This window comes from Gracilinanus agilis, chromosome 4 (assembly GCF_016433145.1).
Source record: "Gracilinanus agilis isolate LMUSP501 chromosome 4, AgileGrace, whole genome shotgun sequence".
In the NCBI taxonomy this organism is placed as follows: domain Eukaryota; kingdom Metazoa; phylum Chordata; class Mammalia; order Didelphimorphia; family Didelphidae; genus Gracilinanus; species Gracilinanus agilis.
The window spans coordinates 28938458-28963389 of NC_058133.1; the positions used below are offsets into that span (position 1 = coordinate 28938458).

The 24932-nt window shown below is 34.6% G+C and overlaps 2 protein-coding genes across 2 annotated transcripts in view; one reads left to right on the forward strand and one right to left on the reverse strand.

Annotated features, from left to right (window-relative positions):
• Positions 1-24932, forward strand: part of AGBL4 (AGBL carboxypeptidase 4) — a 918272-nt gene that overhangs the window by 27381 nt on the left and 865959 nt on the right. The window lies entirely within an intron of this gene.
• LOC123243768 (E3 ubiquitin-protein ligase HERC2-like) lies at positions 12786-20194 on the reverse strand. Its single transcript, XM_044671846.1, has 7 exons — positions 20068-20194; positions 19318-19512; positions 18629-18741; positions 17901-18091; positions 16448-16553; positions 15634-15846; positions 12786-13822 (listed from the first exon to the last, which is right to left on the reverse strand). The coding sequence occupies exons 1-7, from the start codon at positions 20141-20143 to the stop codon at positions 13550-13552; spliced, it is 1167 nt and encodes a 388-aa protein (XP_044527781.1). The 5' UTR covers positions 20144-20194; the 3' UTR covers positions 12786-13549.

Consider the following 24932-nt stretch of genomic DNA (forward strand, 5'->3'; position numbering starts at 1 on the left):
GAAGAGAAGAGAAGAGAAGAGAAGAGAAGAGAAGAGAAGAGAAGAGAGAAGAGAGCATGAGAGAGACATTAATTGAATCTAGTAGAGCTGATGGGGTCACCAAGTGAGATAATAGAGAAATGATATAAGAGAATCCAAGACAGCCTTGGGTATACCTACATTTAATGACTCTTGAAGATTTAGTAAAAGAGATTTGAGAAAGATCAGTCAGAAAGGTAGGAAGAGAACCAAGAGAACAATGTCATGAAAGCCCCAAAAAAAGAAAGCAGATTCAGAGAGGAAAGAGAATTCAAGAAGAGAAGGATGTTCAGAATGTTAAATGCAGAGGCATTAAAAAGGATGAGGCCTGAGTAAAAGCCAGTAGATGAAATAGCTGAAAGATCACTAGTAATTCAATAGAGAACAGTTTCACAGTTGAGAGGTATGGCTGGGAGACAGACTGCAAAGAATTAAGGAGTGAGGGAGAAGAAAGGAAGTGGAGGGAACAAGTGTAGCATAAATTTGTGATACAATCTCATAGGTTTCAACATCCAACTACAATTTGTACTTAAGATACATTGTCATCCTAGAATTCATGCAAGATCATTTCATTCCTATTAAGTTCAGTGATGATGTCAATGGCATATTTTCTTAAGTAAAATAATAGATTGAATGGTAAAATCACATTGAAATTAGGTGATTATTTTCCAAAGGAAGGAAGGAAGGAATTTGTGTGGACTTTCAATTCCAAATAAACATATTACAATTCTAACCAAACTATCTAAAAGTATATCTTAGCACCTAAAACTCAGCACTGTGGAAAAATATGGAAAAGTAGGAGGGATATAAAAAGGTCTTCCTATAGTGAGCAATTAAAACCAAATAATTCATCCAAACCTTTTAGTTCAAATTGGTAATCTATAATATTTGGTTATTACCAAGAGCAAGTTTCAATCCCCATTAATGTATTTCTATAGCACATATATAATTGTGGAAACAAGTCTAAGTCACTTTTTCACATAGTGGTAGTAGCACAATGCAGTCTGGTAAAATATAATCTCATTCTCTGTTAAAACCAGCAGCTGATGGTTCTTAGCATTATTCTAAGAAAAGTTAGTTTCTCAGTCATTAAGGAGAGGCTTTGAAAGCAGCTATTCAGCTGAACAGATTACACTTAAATCAGAAAACATTTTCTGGAGTGTTAAGCACTGTATATTAAAAACAATATTAACCTTTGTAAACTAGCATTTTTTAATTTCTGCTTATTAAAAATCCAGCCTTTTCATCAAACTAGGCTATAAATATACACATGCACCCACACCTCTCTATGTCCCACACCTACACCCATATACAACCCCACAGCACTAATACAGAGCAATTAAAATATTTTCATTTTACCTGAAATTTTGATGAATTTTCCTGTAGAATTCAATTTAAGAAAAAACTAATTGGTAGTTCTAAAAAGAAAAGGAGGTGGATCCTAAAATTTAAAAATTTCCCAACTAAGTTACCAGTTTAAGAATGTAAGAATCAAAAAAGATTTTGAGTAATGAAACATCACAGAAGAAAAAGCTTCATCTCTCCGTGAACCCAGCACCTCCTATTTCTAAGGAGGAGTAACCACCAACGTATACATATGTAACTGAAACAAGAATGCCTAGGTTTGTTCTCATGTGATCCCAATTTTGTGGCCAGCCCTCAAAGTCAATGTCATCACTAATATCCAGTCTCTTAAAATAACTATATCCTAATCAAGAGTTAATTGTTTCAGAGGGAAGAGAAGAGTTAATTGTTCAAAGAAGCAGAGGATTAGAAAAGAAAATAATCTGAAGAAGTTCAGAACTTCACAGAGGTCAGCCTTCTGTGTTCAGAAGTCTTTGTCAAGATTTGACAAGATTAAAACAAGTAAAGAAAAAGGACCTGGGTTTAGTATCCCACAAGCCAATGTCTTCAAGTAATGACAGACTAGAGAAAATGCATTTTTACAATTAATTGTTTCTTTCTTTGAAACTCAATGATGTGATTTTTTTCAGCCCTCATACTAATTGTCTTTATGTATCCCCAAGTACATTTAAGAACAATCTTTTAACATTTAAAAATTTTTTGAATTTCAAATTCTCTCCCTCCCTCACTCCCACCCCTCTCTGGAAGCAATCCAATATAGATTTTACATGTGTAATCATGTACAGTATTTTTCCATATTAGAGATCTCAAACAAAAAGAGGTGAAATATAGCACCTCATACCAATTTTTAAACTCCTGATCTATACTGTCAAAATAAGCCCCACAACTGCCTTTCAAAATAGAGTGGGTAACTATAAACTAGAATTCACATTTTTCCCACATTTTTTTTCTTTTCTACATATTAATAGAATCCTTTTCATGGACCTTGGGTATTTTCTTGTCACTTGCTTCATCTGTCATGGCCTTGCTGACTACCTCAGACCCAAACTCTCCCTTATTCATAGGTACTTCCTCAGTTTCACCTCTTGGGGAAAATCTAGACTTAATAGTTTTATCCACAACACTGTATAACCACCCCACCAAAAAAAAGTTGCCTCTTTTAAAAGACCTAGATAATTCTTCTTAGGAAGCTTCACTGTAACATTTCTGGTAAATGAAGAAAGAGTATTCCAGGCTGACCAAAGATTAAAGGGCTGACTAGCAAAAGTTTTTTTTTGTTTGTTTGTTTGGTTTTTTTAAGTTAATGTAGCTAATTATTCCAGGGCCTCTCTTTTTTAAAACATTTCCAGAGAATCAATAGGTTCTTTTAGAGCACTCTCAAAGAGGACCACATTTGTGTACCTTGCCTCCCCCAGATGAACGTTTGTAAATCTCTCGGTGTCCCAAATTACCCATGTTGGCTTTATAGAAATGTAGGCAAATCCAGGTGGCAGACAACCCAAAACCAGAGCTTCCACTAAATCTGGAGGAAGATTCTTCGGGTGCACCAGTACTGTGACCACTGCTAAAGGATGGAATCCTAAAGCTCTCTCACAGTACTGTACATGGCCCCAGTCTCCCTCAGATTTCCTTCACCTACTATAGGACAACAATGCAGTACCATGGCTAGAAGTACACATCTCAACTGGAAAGGAGAAAACCAAGAATGCAGGGTATGGGGAAACTTTGTGTAACCTCGAAATGGTCACAGCTCCTTTTTGCCCTCGTCATCCAATCGGGTTGTTATTAGGAACAAGTGATGAAGGAAGATATGAAAGCATTTTGAAAAGTGAAAAGACATTATAAAAATGTAAGATGGTTTCTGAATAAAGGAGATTTTCCCTCTTTTTATTTTCTTATCAACTTCATTTCCAAATACATATTCATCTCTCTTTCTCTGGTCAGTGAAACAAAAATTAAGACTGGGAAGCAATTATTCAGCGAAATCAATAAAACAACCATTTTTGACAGTACATGATGTTTTCCATGGCCAATGCTCCTATCTCTGCTTTAAAAAAAAAGTATATATTTTTTCAACTCAGTAGCTTAAAAAAAAAAAGATACCAGAATATTGCCCCCTTCAAAGGCAGTACCTTTTCGATTTACTGATACTATTCATTGCCCTTGCCCAAAACATACTTGGGAGCCCCTTTCAAAACTATCTTTGGAGACTGTCATATTTTTTGAATACTCTCATTAGTGGCAAATATTTATCCATACAGGGAGGAATTTGAATGATGCAGTCAAAAATCATTTGGTACCAAGGCTGGTGGGGCATCAAGAAGAGTTCGATCCTTTTTGGCTACATATCAGGATGTGTACTGACCTTCTTGTGTGCCTTAGAAACTGGCCTTGTGCAGTGGTAGCTTCCCACTATGGCTATTTGGAAATGTTTTTGCCCATATATAATTTTGGAATGATTGCTATAAAATTGATGGCATCACATAATTTTGGGTGATCCACTGGATAAGATACTCAGTTGTCTTCCCATTAAAAAAAATATCCTTATTTTCTGTCCTATTAACAATTTTAGGGCAGAAGGGCCAAGGGCTAGGCAAACAGGAGTAAGGGACTCGTCTGGGCTCACCCAGCTAGGAGGGGTCAGGTGTCACATTTGGACCCAACTTCTCCTGGCTCTCTATCCACTATGCCACCTAGCTGCCCCTCTTCCAATTCTTTGAAAACAGGCCTAGAGTCCAACCACAGCTATTTATCCCACTGGGTTCTTTATCCTACCAACCGCTAAACAATATTACCTTACATCAACCTGACCTGAATTTGATTTCTTTTCCTCACATACTGATGACCTTAGTTGCCCTGCACCATTTTGTTAATGGAAAAAAAAATCTACTCAGGACTTGGAAAAGACCAAATAATGATGGTGGGAAGAGCGCCTGACTAGAAAACAAGAGGCCAGATTCTTCTCTTAGAGTTATCAGTGTAGCTACTGCTGACCTGGGCACACTCTCTTGGAGTTTAGGTTTCCTCAGTAAACCAAAAGCATTGATCTAATAGCCTATAACTTCCAGCTAGCATCATAGGATCTGGGCAAATAACTGAGCTGAAACTCAAATACTGGTCTTATTTCCCCAAGTCCAGGACATTTTTGCCAAGTCTAGCACTTAGCACAGAGCCTAGTATATAGAAGGAATTAAATGAATATTGATTTTCTGCCATATTGTTGGAGTCCTGGGGCTCCAAAAGTGGAGATGAGTTGTAATTAAGTAAAATAAATAAATGTAAGTAAAATAAGCTGAATTGTAATTTAGTCGACATCGTCCCTGGTAAGGAGCAGGAACAGGATCACACTCCCCACACACACAGCTCTGACCATGGGGTACCTCTTCTACTGCTCCCAGTTTGAAGCCTATCCCCCCTGCTCACACATACAGTTCTTTGCTTCTGCCATCCCAATGGTTAACATCAAGAAAAAAGAAATGATCAAGCAAGAGTCTTAGATTCTTATTTAGAAGTGGGACCGTGGATTTCAATGCTCCCCCTTGAGGAGCCCTTCTCCAACCCCCATCCCTCCCTATTTTCCCGAAGCTCCATTCCTCTGCAATTTTCCCCAGACGCTTCATGTGTTCTCCTTCATTGGGTCAATTATCTCAGCTAACAGATCTGGGCAATTTGCTCAGCCGGTCATCCCCCTGTCAAGATAAAGAGGTGAAAATACATACCTCCAGGGATAGCCTCACCCATGTTCTTGTACATAAATGCAGGTGAATTTAGAGCAAACATGTCCTATTGAGTAAGAAGGGATCCTCTGTCTAAACTCTCCTCCTGCTATACTCCATTGTGCAAGGATCATTTAGCTTAGCCCCAAATGAAACAGGTTTCTGCATTCCTGACAGACTTTTCCTTGTGTGAGGGTTGTGTGCTGAACCAGAAGGGATAAAGAAGAGGGGAACCTGGGATCTCTGCCATGTCGGAATTCTTCTGATGATTCAGCCGAGGTGGAGAATAAATAAAAATTAAACTAAAAAGTTTGAAAAAAAAAAAAACAAGGAAAGGAACAGAAATTACGTGATATTCTAGCAAAGGGCAGCACTGACTTGTTTACTAATGAGGACTATATATCCTGAACCCTTATGAGGATGTATGCAGACTTCTCAAATTCAGGTTTGCAATTAGCAGCATTTAATGGGACCAAAACTCTGATTCCTACTTGTCAGCCTGACAAGGGAATACAGGTTTTTAGTTTGTTTGGGTTTGGTGGGAAATACTGGATTAAATGAGAAAAGTTTCTTATTATTGTACCATTGCACCAAGAACTCCATTTCACAGATATGAAGGTAAAGCTTTTTTACCATTAGAATGGGTTTAGCCATCTTGCAATTTATTAAACACTTGTCAGGTTATTTAATTTACAAATGGGCATGAGGCATAGGATATTTATAATGTCTTGTCCAAAGTCTTCCACTGAGAATTATACAACCAGAGATTAGACAGACTTAGTGAGAATCTTAAAAAATTATCCACTACAGAGATGTACATCAAACTCTCTGCCCAAGGACTGGTACTGCAGCTGAACCAGGTTTAAATGTAATTGGAAATGTTTAACAAAATAAATAAAAGTACCCTACAACTGTGGTTTTCTAAATCAATACAAGGCCACAGGGATCTTTTGCTATTTGAGTTTGACACCACTGCTGTAATCTAACCCCTTTTACAGATGTAAGGAGACCCCAGAGAAGTTAAATGAATAAAAGTGTCAGAACCAGGATTTAAAACTCAGGTCCTCTGACAACAAAACCAGAACTTCCCACTGGAAGCAATTAAGTGATCCAGTAAATTCACCTGGAATCAAGAAGACCTGAATTCAGTTTCAACATCAGGCACTAGCCAGGTGACTCTGGGCTAGTCACTTATCCATCATTCTTGGTATTCTCACCTGTAAAATAGAGATACCACCTACCTCTCAAAGTTTTTGAAATTTAATGAAAATCATATTAAGTTGCTTTTTCTGACATCTAGCCATATAAATACTAGCCACTATTATTACCATGTACTCTCTAAATCCTTTGTTTAATTTAGCCACTGTCTTCTCCAAGCATATTTTGTGAGAAAGGGATATGAGTACTACACCAAGTAAAAATTAGAGAAACAATGGAGTTTCTGATGAATGCCACCCACCCACCTAAGACCTATAAAAAACCTTGAAAAGAGACCAGAAGAGCACTGTGATGGAAGTAAATACCCTGACCTGATTAAAGCTAGACTCTTTAGGCATTACAGGAATTTTGAATTGAGCATTACCCCCTAAAGAACAAAATATTGAAAGAATGCACTAAAATCAACCCTAAGGCAATGAAAAAGAGGTCTAGCCAAAAATTCAGTCTTGTGATACTGCCTTTTAATCAGCAGAGCCTTTACACATACTTGTTAGACTTGCTTAGTAGCCTTCTTCAGCTCCAGCCTTTCCATTAGTCGCTTCCCTTTCCCAAGCATCATACCAATGTACCAGCATGAAGAATTCAAGAGATCATTGTGGTAGCAGCAGAGATGCTGCTGGGCAACATTTCAATGACAAAAGAAAAAGTTATATATCTATTAAAACAAGCAAAAAATATAACCTACTATGTTTACTAAAAAATGAAAAATTATTCATTGTAGTGGTCTTTGAAGCATAAAGGCTAGAACAATGAGATGAAGGCTTACTAAGGACTAATGAAAAGAAAAACACAACTCTTTTTTAAGTGGGGCGGGGGAAGGAACATGTAAATAATAGCAATACCCTACAAGAAACCTGAATAAACTCTACTTAAAATACTAGATCTCATAGGATTCGTGTGCTTAATATTTATTTCCTGATTATTCCTCCAATCTTGAAATATAAGAGTTTTAAATAACATTCTGGGAATCTACAGAATTCTTACAAATAAAAGTTATTATTGGCCTGATTAAACAAGAAATGAATCCTGAGTCCTTTCTATGAGGCTAGACAAAGAAACATGGTAATATGTGAGTTATCTAAGCCTGTGACTTAAGTTGAAATGGGAATCAAAACAATAATCCAACATGAAATTTCATAGAATTGTAAATAAAAATTTTAGACTTGACAGAGGAATTTCTCATTTTAAATTTATTTCTTAGATGCTTTTCTTTATTAACTTTGAAGGCAAAAGCAGGTAATCTCTAACTTTATGGCTTATATTATGTGGATGTCATGTTAACAGTAAAATATGTGTGAAATAAGATTAAACAGTCGCATAAAAAGCACTACAGCACTTCTAAGAAACAATCCTTTGATCTCAAGAGCTTATACTCTACACGCTCCATTAACTAAATTCAGAGTAACTCAAAACTGCCATTATTGAAAACATTATATACTTCTTTTCTCTTCTACTTCTCTACTACCACAAAATTAAAAGCACTGGGTTTTTTTTTGTGTGTGTAAATCTAATTCAATCCAAACACAAACAATTCATTAAGACTTTTTCTACCATCCCTGATAGTTTTAAGAAAACCTAGAAATTCTAAAACCATTAAGTCAATACATAAAGGTATATTAATGCTAAATGGCAGACACAAATGGCCTGCAGGAATGGGCCAAAGGCAGTGGGGAAAATAATTATCAGGGGTAAAGGGGGAAGTTTGCCACCACTAAGCTAAGCGGATAACTATCTTCTTCCTCTTCCCACTACCAAGCTACTTTTTTTTTTACCACCATCCCAACCTCACATCCAGGTACTCTAGGACTTTTGGAAAGAGTAATACCCAAGACTATCCAGTGCATCCCAAAATTAAGTCTTTCCTTCAAAAGATTCATTCTCTAGTTGCCTTTTTCTTACTGGCAAAAACAAAAAACAAAAAAAAAAAACATAATTTTGGAGGCAGCTAGGTAGTACAGTGAATAAAGTGATTCAAATTCAAAAGAAAAAATTCCTACCTGTGTGATCTTGGTCAAATCACTTAATCCCAATTGCCTAGATCTTATTTTTCTTCAGACAGTAAGGGTTTAAAAAAAGAAAATAAGGGGGCAGCTGGGTAGCTCAGTGGATTGAGAGTCAGGCCTAGAGACAGGAGGTCCTGGGTTCAAATCCGGCCTCAGCCACTTCCCAGCTGTGTGACCCTGGGCAAGTCGCTTGACCCCCATTGCCCACCCTTACCACTCTTCCACCTATGAGACAATGCACCGAAGTTAAGGGTTTAAAACAAAACAAAACAAAAAAAGAAAATAAAAAGCAATTCTAACTATACAAAAGTGGTTTTCCTAAAGCCTAGGTCTGACCATGTTATTCCCATATTCAATTCAACTCTAGTGGTGGCTCCTTCTTACCTTAAAGATCAAATCTAAAATATTCTGGGTTTAAGAGACTTTTATAACCTGGCCACCTCCAACTTCTTCCCAGTTTTTTACACTTCATGTCCTTCCATATGCATTTCAAAAAGGCAAGGTCACTCTTCCTAACTGTTACTCATTATCCCCCACCTCAACTCCACGAATTTTCATTGGCTGTGTCACTTTTCTGAAATTACCTCTATTGGTATTTAATAATTTACAACTTGTCTCTTCCATTAAACTGTGTGAACTCTAAGAGCAGACACTAGTTTTTCCTTTCCTTTGTAATAACCAGTTTTTATCAATATGCTTGGCAAACAATAAGAATTTAATAAATACAGGTTGACTTCACCTGGTACTGAAGTATGAACATCATTAGGTTTAACCTTTTCAGAGGTTATTTACATTTTAAAACAAGAATATCTAATTTGTAAATGCAGAGAAGTCCCTCAGAAAAGTATATTTTTTTTGTGCAAAATGATCTTACCTTTTTCTACCAGGCCAACACTGCCAACCCAACCCTGAACAAAGACCAAGAACACCAATTTAGCAACTTATTTCTGAAAATTTACTCTACCTCCTTCAATATGACAAAGATGATAAACCTTTTAAGAGGAAGTATTTCTGAGTAGGTATAAAGAGTTTAGGTTTATGGAAATGATCCTTAGAGTTTCCTAAAGCCATTTTGCTTTGTATTAAAAATACTTTCAAATGACTATGTTTGGGACTGAAATACATACTAAGAGACTATAAACTGAACTGCTGTACAACTGAAATACTTAAACATTTATTGACCACTTCCTACATGCACAATGCTTGGTAATGAGAAGAAAATAAATATGCATGGGCCATGATCCTTGACCCCAACAGGCTTATAATTTAGTAGAAGAAATGAGTTCACGAAAAACAATAGGAAGTAGTATATTAATTACTTTAGAAGTGGTATGAATGATGAATTAAGAGAGGAGAAAGAAGGAGGCAGACAGGTCAGGGAGGAGACTATTACAACTGTATATATTTATGTGATGAGGGTGTGAACTGTGGAAGACACAGTGACAGTGAAAAGGAAATATAATCTATGACAAGACAGGCCTCAGGGACCTGGAAGAGGAATGGAAATATAAGGAAAGGATGATTCAAAGGTTTCAAAAATGGATACTTGGGGAAAAGGTGACACCTTCAACAGAAATAGACTCTCAGGAGAATAGATGAGCAGATCAGGAGACATGCTGAGTTTGAGATATTGATACATTATCCAGGTAGAGATTTCCTTCAAGCCAGAAGACGGTTAAAAAGCTGACATGCAAGAATGGAACTCAGGTTATGAACTGGGATATAGAACTGAGATATTTTGTAAGGAGATAATAAATCTTAGTCAAAAGAAGCCAAGACTAAGTCTTTAGTGATTTCCATATTTAGGGGGTTACATAAAAATGCAGAACCAGTGAGAGACCAAAAGAATAGGTAAGATAGTTAGGAAAACAACTATTCTTGAAGAGAAAGGGAAGATGAACAGTGTTGTGCTATACAAAGGTCAAAGAGGGCGAAGACTGAGAAAAGTCGATTGAATTTGACAAAGTAGGAGGTCATGGGTCACATAAAGAAAGCAGTTTCAGTAGCATGTGGAGAGAAAGGCAAATGTTTAAAGGATTAAGTTGCAAGTTCATGTTAGGGAAGTAAAGGCAGCAAGCAATAATGTAGAAGTTTAACAGTGGAGAGGAAAGAAAGGGTACCATAGTTTGAAGAAGTAACCAGATAAATTAAAGTTTTTTGGACTGAGTACTAAATAACCCATATTTACATAGTGTTTCAAAGTTAATGAAATGCCTTCCTCACAAAGACCCTAAGGTAATTCAAGTATCATTATCCCTCTTTCACTTAACAGGAAACAAAGTCACGCAGCCAGTTTCTTACTTGAAATGAAAATCCAGCCGTCTCAAATCTAAATTCAATGCTCTTTTCACTTCACCGACTTTCTGTTGGCTAAGTTTTCTCAACTTCTGAATGTGGGGGTTGAATCAGAGCATCTAATCAGCTGCTCCAGTTTTAGGATTCTGACTTTTTCCTGGAGGAAGCAGGTGGCACAATGGATAGTTTTGGGTATGGAGTCAATAAGCCCGAGTTCATATTGTGCCTCAGACACTTACAAGCTATGTGACTTTGGGAAAAACAGAAACTCTGCCTCAGTTTCCTTAACTGTAAAATGAAGATAATAATAGCACCTACCTTGTAGGGCTCTTGTAAGGATCAAATGAGATAATATTTGTAAACATTTAACATAGTGCCCCATACAGAGATGATACTATATAAAGGCATTCTCTCTTCCATTCCCTCCCTCTTTCTTCATATTGGTGAAGAAGAATCATTGAAGTTTCTGGACAGAGGAATGCTTATGGAAGTTTTATATGGAAAGCATATGTAGAAAAGATTAAAAAGGTGAAAGAACCAGAAGCACAGAGATCAGTTAGATTCTTGTAATAATCTAGAAATGAAGTGATTGAGAGCTGGAACAAAAGACAGCTGAGATGAATGACTGATAAAAGAAAGAATGTGAAGGCTGAAGCAAGATAAATTTATAGTTGATTCGATATGAAAGAATGGAGAAGGTGGCAAACAACCCTGAGGTTTGTACTAGTAGGCAAAGTTAACTGGGAATCTATAGATCAGATAATCATTGATGGTGATGACAATGGCAAAGTATAGCAAATGTTTACATAGGGCTTTAAGGTTTCCAAAATGCTTTTGCAGTCTTATTTCCTTTGATACTCATAACTAACCTGTGAGACAAATGCTATTATTATACCCATTTTACAGACAAGAAAACAGGAGCTGAGAGAAATTAAAAGATTTGGTGTGGGTCACAAGGCTAATAAGTGTCTGAGGCAGACACTTGAATTCAAACTTGGGACTTCCTATTCCTAAGTCTACTCTAAGTTCTATCCTCTATATCACCTAAAGATTCTGAAGCAGTTTGCTGCTTTCTCTTGAGAAGTATAATTTTTGCATATGTCTAAGTTAATATTCCAATGAGTGGGTTGCACATTGGGGAAATCCCATAATTAACCCAAGTAGTAAGGATTAAACGAAGTTTCAATAAAGTTGTGCCTGCACAGACACATATGTTCTACAACTGAGAGCCTAGCATCACCACACATTCACTGATAGCTTGATACACAAACTGGAAAAGGAACACACCATTCCCTAACTTCTAGAGTACAGAGATTTTACTTGAAGTAAATATGCCCTCAAAAACATTTATAAAGATGAGATAAAGTAATTCTCATCAGTGCCATCAGTTAAAGAACCTTAATTGCCAAAAGTAATATCTGCCCTATTTTTTCATCCTAGTAAAGATTTCTGTCACATACTATGACTTTGGGCAAAATGACTGTGATACCAACCAGAATTTACAAATAGAACCAGGGTAAAAAGTTCAACTTTAAAGGAGACAAGTTACTGACCTAGACAGCAGCCAAAAAAGAAATCACAAGGATGTGGTCACCTGCTGTAATAGGCAAGTTTTACGTTCTTCAAAGAGAAAACCTACTTGAATAGGTTTTAGTAAATTACTATGTACAAAAAAAGTTAGAGTTTGAGGAAAGCAGAATTCAAGAAAGAAAGCATCATAGCTCTAAAATTCAGGCCAAGGAGGAGATAAATCAACCTATCCCCTGGCTTGATCAGGAGTTAAAAGGTGTGGGTCTGCTACTCACAATTTGTGTCACTACAGACAAGTTATTTAACATCTCTGACCTTGGTTCTCTCATCTGTAATATGAATGGATTATATAATCTCTAAAGTCCCTATTTCAAGTAAATCAAGAGAAGAATGCATTCCTTTTCTTTGTCTTTCATGTTGATATATTATCTCCTTTCCCTCATGAAATTACTTTTCACTAGAAATTGTAATAGGAATAGGCTTTAAACCCTTTTTTATTCTTGGAAGTTAAAATATTTAATATCATTTTCCCTCACCAGGGAAGATTAATCAATCATTGCTTTGTCAAAGACTAATTTTTTAAAAAGTAAACACTGATGCTATTCTAAGCAGATAAGAAGTTCAGCTTAAATTCTTGTGACAGATGGTTTATTTGAAGGGAATAATAATTTTTGCATATACATGGCACAAATTAATTATATACAGTACACTTTCCATGATAAAAGTTAGGATGCTGTTCACAGAAAGGTATCAATTTAAGATACATAATACATAAGCTAAAATATACACATGGGGAGAGGAGTGAGAACCAAATGGTCTTTTTTATTATTTAATAACCTCTGGATGTATTTCAAGGAATACTGATAATTTAATGTTCAAAAAGTTTTAATAAACAAACTTCTAGTAAAGTTAATCAAAATATTTATAATACTATTCAATAGTTGCACAATATTTCCAATATACAATCAAGAAGATGCACAGTACAACACTTAATAAGAAAAAAAATCTATTGCACCCACAATCAAAAATGTTTCACTTCCTTATTTGGGGGATGCTGCACTACCATATTTATATAAACATTTACAACACTTTAGTAAACACAAAAGTTCTAAATATAATGCAGCATAATGAGGGGGGAGAGGTGAATCTCACCTTTCCAACTGAATGTTAAGTGTCCATATACAGTGCCATTTGCTCAAAGCTGATTTATCGGTTATAAACCATTATTCCTATTGTGAACAAACAACCCACTCTCCCTGTCCCATGTTTAGAAGACTACTATTCCTTTGTTATACACGACTGGTACTCAAGCACTCCAAACAGTCCTGCAGCAGAATGCCAATAATGGCTTTCTTCTTCAGTGTTTGACATGACCTGATGTCTTATGACAATATATTTTTCATTTCAGTGTCCTGTTAAATAATCTTGGGTAGAGTCCGACGCAAATGAATCTGCATCTTCATTATCTGAATCATCACTGCTGTCATCAGCAGCTGGTTCTCCTGTGAGAGCTATCCGTGCATAATCATCAGTGTCTATAGACTTGCAAAAATGAATAGCATATTTCAGTTTTTCCTCTAGTACTTGTTTACAGGAATACCTGGGTAACTTCAACAAAAAGAAGCATGTATATGATTCTGGAAGGAAGTGGTCAGGTGGGTTGTACTTATCCAAAACCTATCAGTGGAAAAAAAAACTAATTAATAATGGTTAGTAAAGTTAGACCATATAGCAAAGAGTAAATAATAAATTCAGCAAACATTTTAAAAATTCATATCACAATCAAGCCCAGAATTACATAAACTCATTATCTGATTTCATATAAATATAAAATGTAAGATGTACAGCAGTCTCCTTTTATTCCTTCTTCTATTTGGTTAATTTTTTCTATTCGTGACCATATAATCCACTTGGATATAATTCGCATTGTTATTAGCTGTATCACAATCTTGGTACTTTACAGTATTCTATTTTCATTAAATACTAGAAATTACAATAGTAATGAGAACTGAACTTACAGAGACATGATTAAGAATTTTTTAAAATGGAAAACACATTGAGATAATCTAAAAAAGCATGAACATTTAACTGTATTTGTTGCCAACTTAAAAAAAAAACCTTCATAAACAAAAGGCATCAAACAATAAATTATTACTCCTACTCCTCTATTCATATCGAAAACATAGCATGACAATGAAAGTCAAATGCTTCCATCACTTAGCTTCTTGCTTACACAGCAGAGACCTCCTGATGTATGGAGTGTACCAAATACACAATAACATATCTCAACTCAAGTGCTGGATATTTGCAACAAGTCCTTTCTATATGGATCAATAAGCTCGACTGTTATTCTTGCCACTCAGAAATCGAGGAAACAACCTAGAAAAGTATGTGCAGAATAGAAACTAGATACCCCTTTTGAAGGTAACTCTAAGTTATTTCAGAGCACTTTCTTCTTTAACAGTACTCATTTCAAAATTGCTACTTTTGAAAGGAAGTGGTCAAAATATAGCTATGGAATGAGGAGTCAAGGGGATACAAATCTGTACAGATCTTCTAGAATTTTCCAGGAAAAGGTGGCATGAGATATTCTTGTAGGTTACTCTCAAATATTATATTTTAGCAGATCTATATTTTCCTTCTAAGGGAACCTCATTAGACAAATGGTGATGAGGTTTGAGGACTAGGTCACCATATCTTAATTTTACATATAGAGTATTCCAAAAAGTCTTAGCGTTAAGGCTTTTGAGAAAACCTATAAAATTTATCTCAGCAACACAGCAGTTAGCACAAAGTAAACACTTAAAAATGCTTTATTACTTGATTTTAATATAACCTCCCTGTGTACAGGTAAAGTTCATTTTATAGACAGACTACGACAGAACTTATTACAGTTAATAATTATTCAGACACAAAACTAAGATTTTCTTAGTAGCCTTCTGATTTTCCAGGTCAAATGATCAATGATTTTGAGTGGAAAAGAATGCATTAAAAAAAATGAAACAGCCTACAGAAAACATAAACAAAGTCACTGGAAATATATGATATTTTTCAGATGAAATAATTTAGTTTCCTTTTTAAGGAGTATCCAATTTCCATTCTGTGCATATTTCTCTAAGTTGCTTCCTAGATTTGAATGGCAAGAATAAAAGTCAAGATTATTTAAGCTTTATTAATTATTAAACTTCAGTAAGGAAGAGGAGGTCTAAAAAACCTAAAGAAATATAAAGACTAAAAGGACCTCGTCCAACTCTATGAGATTCACCTCCTAGTCTTCAGTGCACCAGTAACAATATATTAAAACTACTTGAGGATGTGCACAGTCAGAATAAGATACCTTTCCATTCTCCTGAGAACTTAAATGAATTCATCAAAGTTATTCCTGTTGTGTATCATTATTTATTAAATGAATTTTTTAAGATAGTGCAAGAACACTTTCCCATTATCATAGCCTTCCTACTTCCAACCACCAACACTATCAACCTTACCTGAATAACAAAGTCTCTGCCTCTGAAATCAGCAATTGTTCTAGGAAGTCGTGTTCTGCCCCACACAAAACGGAGAAAGAGAGAGCGCTCTGTATTAGAGAAGGACTCCATGACTTCCCAGAACCACTGGATCAAAGAAGCAGTAGGTTCAATTCCTTTATATGTTGCGACAGATTTCAGAAGATGAAGTGGAATATCAGGACTTCCACATACCTGGGAAAACAATGTCTCATTAGAACTAATTGAAAATTTTCAAGCTCTGATATTTTCCTCGCAAAAAAACAATTCTCTTCTTCCTTGAAAGTCATACATTTATGACTATTAAACATTACTTGATACTATTGGTAGGACATATAACTGCATGACTAAAGAGATTTAAGTATTAATTTAAAGAACAGAGACATGCTAGAATGAAAGTCCATATAACCCTTCCATTCATTTTTCTTCTTGTTAGAACTACCTAGACCAGTGATGGGCAAACTTTTTAAAGAGGGGCCAAAGGAAAGGAAATGTTCAGATGTCAGTCTGTTTCTAAGACAAATCTTTCCAAATTTCATTGTATTGTATCCTACTCACTGTATTTGTCAGATTAGGAATAATGTCCCATGGCTGGATAGAACATTTCAGGAGGCTGCAGTTTGCCCATCACTGACCTTTACCATTTAATTCTGTTTTTAGTTGCATGCACATACTTTAGACTTCCAAGTGAATGGTTAAAAAAAATAGAACAATGTTTTAATTCATCAAGATAGGTTCCACTTATTTCCCATAAGACATAATCCAATAAAAATAGAAAACAAACAAACAAATGTACCATAGTTTCCAATTCATATCCAGTAAAGAGTGAAAGAAGAGGAACAGGGACAACTCGAGCCATCCCTTCCCGAACTGCAGCAACTTGTTCATCAAATTCATGGAGCCTAAATAAGAAAGATGCTGGGACTTAAAATTCCTGCCTTCAGTGGGGCTTTTCCCCTAGTCACATCAAATGCTACAATACTGGTATCTAATTTCCTTACCACATTACATCTTAACCAATAAAAGGCCTTAAATCACAATCTTTTTGACAACATTTTGCTCATTGAAGATGGTATATAATTATTAATCTGAAGAAAAAAATTATAATGGAGAGCATATAAAAAGACATGAATATTTAAAAGCCAAACAGTTACCAACATTCATTTGGACCCCTCTGGGTATAGAGCCTTAAGTAAGACACAAGAAAAAACAGAAACGAAGTCCCCTCAAAGAATTGAAGAGAAAGTTTCTCTTACCAAAGAATAATAACATGACTGTTTTCATATGAACAAATTAGAGATTAGTTACATCACAGAAGAAATATTACAGATAGAAAAGGAAAAAAAAATCTGCCAGAAAGACTATTAGAAAAAAAATCTAAAAATATTTACTGAACACCTCTTATGTCTAAGACATTGTACATGATAAAAAGTGGTATGAAACAGGGTTGGTGTCCTGAAGGAGCTTATAATCTAGGAGACATGAAATTAGTGCAATATATCACAACTCTAAGAAACATTTATTGTTAGCTATATACCCAAAGGCCTTATGGGGATGGATGCTGATGGGAATTCAAAGAAATAGAAAGATAGTCTATTTTTTTCACAAAATTCCATGGACACTAGATGAATTTTGAGCTCTCTTTGCAATTTTACAGTCACAACTCAACTCTTTAAAAAGTATGCATAGGGAGTAGCTAGGTGGTTTCAATCTGCCCTCAGACACTTTCTAGCTGTGTGACTCTGGGCATGTCACTTCCCATTGCCTAGCCCTTACCATTTTTCAGCCTTGGAACCAATACATAGTATTAATTCTAAGATGGGAGGTAAAGGTTTTTTTTTTTAGTATGCATAGTTGTTGAGTTTCATTTAACTAAAGTCTAGCTATTGTTCTAAGATATTTGAAACTCAGATCCTATAACCAGAAAAAGTTTTGAAGATATATAATTATAAATAGGCAAACACCAAACCATTTAGTATTAGCTGACCAGTTTGCCTCTATCATGTACTACTTGCAGCTTCAGACAAATTGCTTAATCTCGCTAGACCAGACCCTCATTTTCCTCATATGTAAAATGGAATAGGTAAGACTGGAACTTATAGAGAAGTCTCTGAGGTCTCTTCCAACTCTGAATCTATGAAATTTTAGATTTCCATGAAGAACACTTCATTATATGTAATCAAAACATTTCAAGAAATGGTAATTATTATAGTACATATAAACAATAAGGAAGAATAATGCCCACAGACCTGTAATTTATTGCCAATCTAACATATTCAGCACGGTTATCCAGTGTAATATGAGTATATTTAGAGCTCAACTGAATATCCTGACCACTTGCACTTGGCACTGTGAAGGGAAGGCTCATTGCTTCAAACTCCTCAGAAGTAGCTTCATTGTCCCGGATGTACATTAATCCAGGAATAAAGTCTTTATCAACCTTTCAAAAGAAAATAATAATTTGCACAATGATATAACAAAATTATTTATCTTAAACTAATAAATGTTGATTCACATAAAATTAACTGCTTTATTTAGCATATTATCGTATAACCTGTTAATATTTTGGGATATCTTTGTACATGAATAAATTTTTATAAACAATTTTTTAAAACAAGTATTTCATCCTAGGAATAGAAGAAGAAAATATGAAATTAATTTCACCCAAAAAGCTTCTTCATATCAACTAAGAGAAAACAGGTTTTTCACATGGCTCAACTATAAAAAGGAGGAGTCTAGATTTTATGATCTCAGAAATACTTTCCTATTCTGACATGGTAAGATTCTAAAGTCTATAATTTTCAGTTAATGACTATTATGCTAGTAATTTTTTAGCTACAACCTAGGCTACATAAAAAATAAAATAAAATCAAGAAATAATGCCAGATGCCATTTTCTTATCCTCCTTTACAGGAAAATGTTTCTTTCACAACTCGACATTTTTTCACCTATTATTTTGGGTAAATACAATATTTACCTCACTGAGATCAGCAATTGTAAGGTTCATTCCTGCAAGTTGCTTCCAGACAGGTTCGGCAAGGTTGAGGCTTAATGGACTCCCAGTTCGAATGGCAATGCCTAGTAACACACCTAATAGTTTTTTAAAATAACAATTACAGAAATATTTTGAGGAGAATGTCTAAATATTTTCCTTTATGAAATACCACAGGGAATCCAGCTGTACTTAGTTGGATTTTAGGGCTGTGTTTATTAATGCTATCAAAGTTCATATTCTTTGTATCTTAACTTTTATTCAAAGTGCTTTGCTTCAACTAAAAATTTTTGACAGCCATTAGCTGTTCCAAATATCAAATGTTTTTGTTTCTAGATGCTATTTCTAAATGATTAGCATCTTTTCATGCTTTTTTCACCAATGAAAAACAGTTGACATATTTATCATAACACTTCTTTTCTAGATGCAAATGCTCCAATTATATTGAAAATAAAAATATTAGGCTACTTTAAGGCTTAACAAAGTACCTTTAGTACAGTTATTATTTCCATTTTAAAAGATGGAAAGAATGAGACTCAGAGGTTAATTGTAGGAGATTTTCCTACACTTACAAAAGGAAAAAGTAGAGAATGAGACCTCAAACCTAAGTCTCCTGATTCAAAGTCCAGGAGTCTTATCCTAAATTAATAAAGCATCAGTTTATTACAACCTACCCAGGAAACGAAACATATTTGTATGCAAGGAAGATTTGGCTGCTGGGTTCAATAAGAAGCAATCTCTATTGGCTCCCGATTCATCTCTGCCATTTGGAGTTACAATTAGGAGAGGAGTAAGTCCATTCTGAAGTTCTTCACACATTTCTGCTATTGACTCACTATAACCACCTCCACAATCATCCACAGACTCACCTTGAAAAGAAAATAAATGTTGATGGAAATTCATAGATTGCAAGAAAAATATACATATATACATATTCATATATATATATATATATATACACATACACATATATAAATAAAATGAGTATCTCTGATTCTATGAATTTTTCTCTCCTGGGACCTCAAATATCACTTTGTTTCTGTAACCCCCTTATGCTTGTACTCATCACTACTGTATATGATTCATAACTCTCTACTAGACGGTGAACTCAGAGCAAATTGTTTGCATTCTCCTCAACCTACACTCCCAGCAATTAACAAAGCAACCATGTTTGCCAAATTTTAACTTTTATATTAAAATTTTAAGTATTTAACTTTTTACACTAAAAACTTTTTTTGTACAAGCTAAATATTCATTAGTCAATAACTGAATATAATTTATAGTACTCACACAAGTCCATTTACAAAATATTTTGTCTATTCAAATAGCATGTCATTTTTTTTTTGCCACTTTTCTGTTTGAGGTCAATATATTATAAGAGTAGGCAAGCTAAATTTAAAAATCATAGAGGGAAAAATTCTTACCAACAAATTTGACTTTCCACACCCGATGAGGTAGGAGGAGGCTGTCTGGACTAAATGAACTCATTTTAGCACACATTTGACCAAAAACAGACTTGGTACCATCAGGGCCAGCCAAACCACCCTTACTCCTTGATCGTTTTACCTAAAACATAAATATACACTGTAAGGGTGGTGAAACAAAAATTTATATAGGTCTTTCATTGTTGTTGTTCCTTATGTTAAAGAACAAGTAGATGTAAGAAAAACACAAAACTGGGCTAGAAACAATCTATCTATATCTATATTCTTTAAGGAAGGAATTACTCGAGAAAATGCAAGACCAGTATTGCTGGCCCTTAAAGTATATGAGGTTCGGAGGAAAGGAAAGTGTAAGAAATCTAGAATGGCAGAGAAAATAAAATCAATGTCCATTAACTAGGAAAATTGCTAAACTAATCGGGGTATATGAATCAAATGTATTATTACTGTGCTGTAAGTAATGAGTATGATCAATTCAAAGAAGCATGAAAACACTTCCATTAGCTGATGTAGAATAAATAGAGTGAAGAAGATTACAATGGCACAATGTAAATGGAAAGAAGGACCACAAAACAATTGAAAGTAATTGTTGCAAAATTACAAAGAACAATAATAGCCCTAAAGAGATTGAATATATCCCTCTCTACTCCAATGATTCCCAAAGTGGGCACTACTGCCCCCTGGTGGGTGCTGCAGCGATCCAGGGGAGCAGTGATGGCCACAGGTGCATTTGAGGGTGGTGAATAGTTTAGGTCAATAAATAGTTTCATAATTTAAAAAAAAAAAAAGGAAGGAATTACTCCATATTTCTAGTCTATGTCTTACTTTATTGGTTCTTCTTACAAAACATCTCCTGTATTCAAAAGTTCTACTTTATACCTATTGCCATAACTTTACTATATAGTTATGTTGGTTAACCTATGGCACATGTGCCAGAGGTGGTTGCTCCCCTACCCCTCTCCACATGGACATGAAGACATATCTCCCATCACCTGACCCTCTGCCCAGCAGCTCGATAGGAGAGCTTTCTTGCTCCCCAGTCGGGAGGAGACTCACATACAGCATGAAGATTGCAGTTTGGGCACTCAAGTCTCTAAAAGGTTCCCCATTGCTGCTATATAGTTTTGGTCATCTCTCATTTAGGCAACTGTAATCCAAATTTCTGAATGCCTCACATCTAACACTAGTATCCTTCAATTAATACTGTACCAAGTTGGTTTCGTTGCCTATTTTTCTGACCATACTGACCAATCAGAGCTTTCTCTGAACTACACATAAATCCAAATTATTCATCTTCTGTTTTGAAACCATTTAATAGGTGTTGCAATATACTTCCTTTTTCACATCTCCTACAATAGGCAAGCTTGTTTACTTGTCTAAGACACAAAATTTCTTTTATTGATCCATTACAATTCTAATTTCAAAACTTTTTTCTTCTAAATTATACATATAATATTTTTCCCTTGACAAATATGCCCAATCAAGTCTCTTCTATCACTTAATAAGCTCTTAGATACAATCTGGATTTGTCCTGTGTGGGCATGGAAACTATTGTGACTCTTCAATTTGTTCTCAATCTTAAAATCATTTATATGGATAGTTTTAAAACTGTTCCCATCTTCTTGTATATTTGTTCAATATTTTCATTCTACTCATTTAAAAAAATTATGCCTTATCATACTGTTTTATAATAATTTACTTTTATACACTTCATTAAGATTTGAAAAGTGCTTTAAATACTTAAAAAATTTTAAAAAATGACTTTAACTATTGTCATAACTATGTGTAGGAGGTTTAGAGATTTGGAGAAAATGAAAAAGAATATTACATTATCTCCATTTTATAAATAAGGAAACTGAGGTTCAAAAAAGGTTCAAAGTCCTGCCCAAGGTCACAAAACCAATGTGAAAGTCAGAGACTGAATTCAAACCAAAGTCTTCCCAATTATACCACCCTATTTCAGTCTGTCTACCCTGATACCACTCTCCCTCTACAATGCCATTCCTGTACTCTTACTTTATAATCTTATAGCTAACAAATGCCCTAACTTTTATGTAGTTATTATGTTATGTAGTTACGTAGTTATTAGCTTAATATTCTTTGCCAATATGTCCTGTATCCACAAAGAGAAAGAGAGAGAGAGAGAGAGCGCTTCATTTATCTGGTGGCGCAAACAGAGTATGAAATACTCCACACAAATTTTCCAGACAACTAAAGCTTATCATCCGAAACACCACTATTGTGATTTTTTTCAACAGAAATTTATCTATACTATAATCAACCTATTAACCAGAGTACAATGTTTAGGATTTACCCTTTCCTTGATGCATCAGGCTCATTATTTCATGTGTTACTTATTACATTGTAGTACAATAGACAGTGTTGTCCTCAGGTGCCCTTGGATTGTACAAGGCTCTTTGCCCCATACTAAATATTCCTGGAGAACTATTTATGTCTTTTTGAGTTATATCTGCTTTTCAGTTTTTATCTTTTCCTTTGCTGTCAATCTGTCAATGATAATTATTACTGCCAGTATCCCATATCCTTACATCCCTCTATCCTGGCTCCCAATCTACTATTGTAGGAAATGATCTAAATTTAAATAGTAGGAGTGAGGGGCCTACTTCATTAACTTCCTGTACCAATTCTATTTGGTGAGGCAACTCTTTGCCTCACTCTCCTATATTCAGGGGAATGAGAACTGAATGAGACTAACAGATAAGTAATGTTCTATTGCATAGATTGTTTTAGATGATGATAATGATGATGATGATGATGATGATGATGATTTTGGTCATTTTTAACTGGTGTTTTCCTCTCCTATGGTAATGGTGTTCTTTTGGGCACTGAGAAATTACCATATTAAATTAAAGCTCATGCTAAAAACCTTATTTCTCTTGTTAAATGTTTATCTTCTTTAGGTTTTTTAAAGCTTAATATGGTTCTATGTGCTAACTAGCATGCATTATAATAATGAACTCCAATAATGTAATTAAATCAGTTACTACTCATTTACCAAATCTAATGAGTATTATATTTACAAATTTACTATGAATGATTCCTTAAGCTAGTAGTAGTAGTACCAAATGATATCCATGTCTTTCTTCTGCTGAGGTTTTGGAAGTTATAACACATTTCTATAATACTGATTCTTTTTTTAATGCTTCAAATAGTCCACAATTTATTAAGTACAGTATATTAAACTTGATTTCCTTTAAAGCTAATGATATGTTAAAAGGTTCAGTTTGGTTTTTCCGGATATGACTCTTCACTATATCTATATTATATGTGATTTATGAAACTGAGCTGAATTAAAGTTAAACTAAATATTTCTTTAATATATTAATCTATTTTGATAATGTTTCAAGGTTCCTTTTACAAAAGAGATCCTTGATATAAATTCATTTTTCTATTACTCTTTCCAAAAAGACCTATTCTTGTGAGCCTTTCAGAATATGGAAGGGAACATGAGAATTATTTTTATGTAGTTATAATCTATTAATTATTTCAAAATTTATTCAAAAAATGAAATTTGAATTTGAAAATAAGAATTTTCATCAATTGAATTTTAACAGTATCCTGAGTTTTTACATGATCTAAATTTCTACCTACATCTCTCACCTCCATTCCCAAAAGTTACCATCTTATATGACAAATAATTTTTAAAGGAAAAAAAGAGAAAGAGAAGTCTATACGTAAATGAAAAAAAATCTGATACCATATGAAATTGAATATCAATTAATAAAGGTTATGCTTAATGATAACAAGCTATTAACAGGGTCTTATATTTAATTAGGAAAAACTGTTGTTCTAGTGATGGGCTCATCACTAAACAGGATGGCCAAGTTGTGAGTTTTATGACCAAAGCAAAATATCTACTAAGGTACAATGAGGGTGTGTGTGATACATCAGGATGTGTATCTCACATCAATTAAACTGTGGGCCTGATTTAAAAAAAAAAACAAAACACAGGGCATGTGAGAAAAGGGAAATTCTTGAAAAATGAGGGTTGAGGTTAATTGGGGCTTTTTCAATAAGGTAAAAATCACATGTTAAAACAAAAGATAAGTAAAACAAAGGATTTTTTCTTTGTACTGTTTCCTTTTTAAAAACCCAATTAGACTCAGAAAAATATCCGAAGAGTAGACTAATCTCATTTGTATAGTAAAATTCAATAGATGCTTCTATAGAAGCCTTCTTCAAGTGAAGAACAAACACCTTTACTAAATTTGAAGTGCTATTTTCTTTATAAAAAATAAATGCCCTTTGAAGTGAATTATTAGGCACTATTATTTCCTGTTTTCTAAACTATGTACTGTTTGTTAGAATTATAAAGAGTATATTAAAATGATCTTACAAGAAAAGGCCACTTATATTAAGTTAACTGAAACAATGCATTAATAATGTAGAGCAAATATTTGTGGAAATAGCTTCTCTGGCCTCTGGCATAACATTAAATAGTCCAACGTCAGTGAACAGGAAAAAAGCCACCCATGACCACTTCCATCAATGTGGTCACATGTGTTATCCAACAAAGGACAAAGGTTTAATAAACTTTATTCAAAATGATCCTAAGTGTAACTGTGGAAAGACTTCTAGTCATGTAATCAACAGCAGGGTAAAAATCATGTGTTAATACAAAAGTTATATAAACAAAGGATTTTTTTTCTTCATATTATTTGCCTCCTTTTCAAGAATTCAGTTGGAGTTAAGAAGATAAATGAAGAGTAGACTCATTTCATTTGTGCATTAAATGACAAGAAACTTCTAAAGCATCCTGTCCTTATAAATAGAGTGCTGGGCTAGGAGTGAGGAAAACCTTGTTTCATATCCCACCTCTGACACTT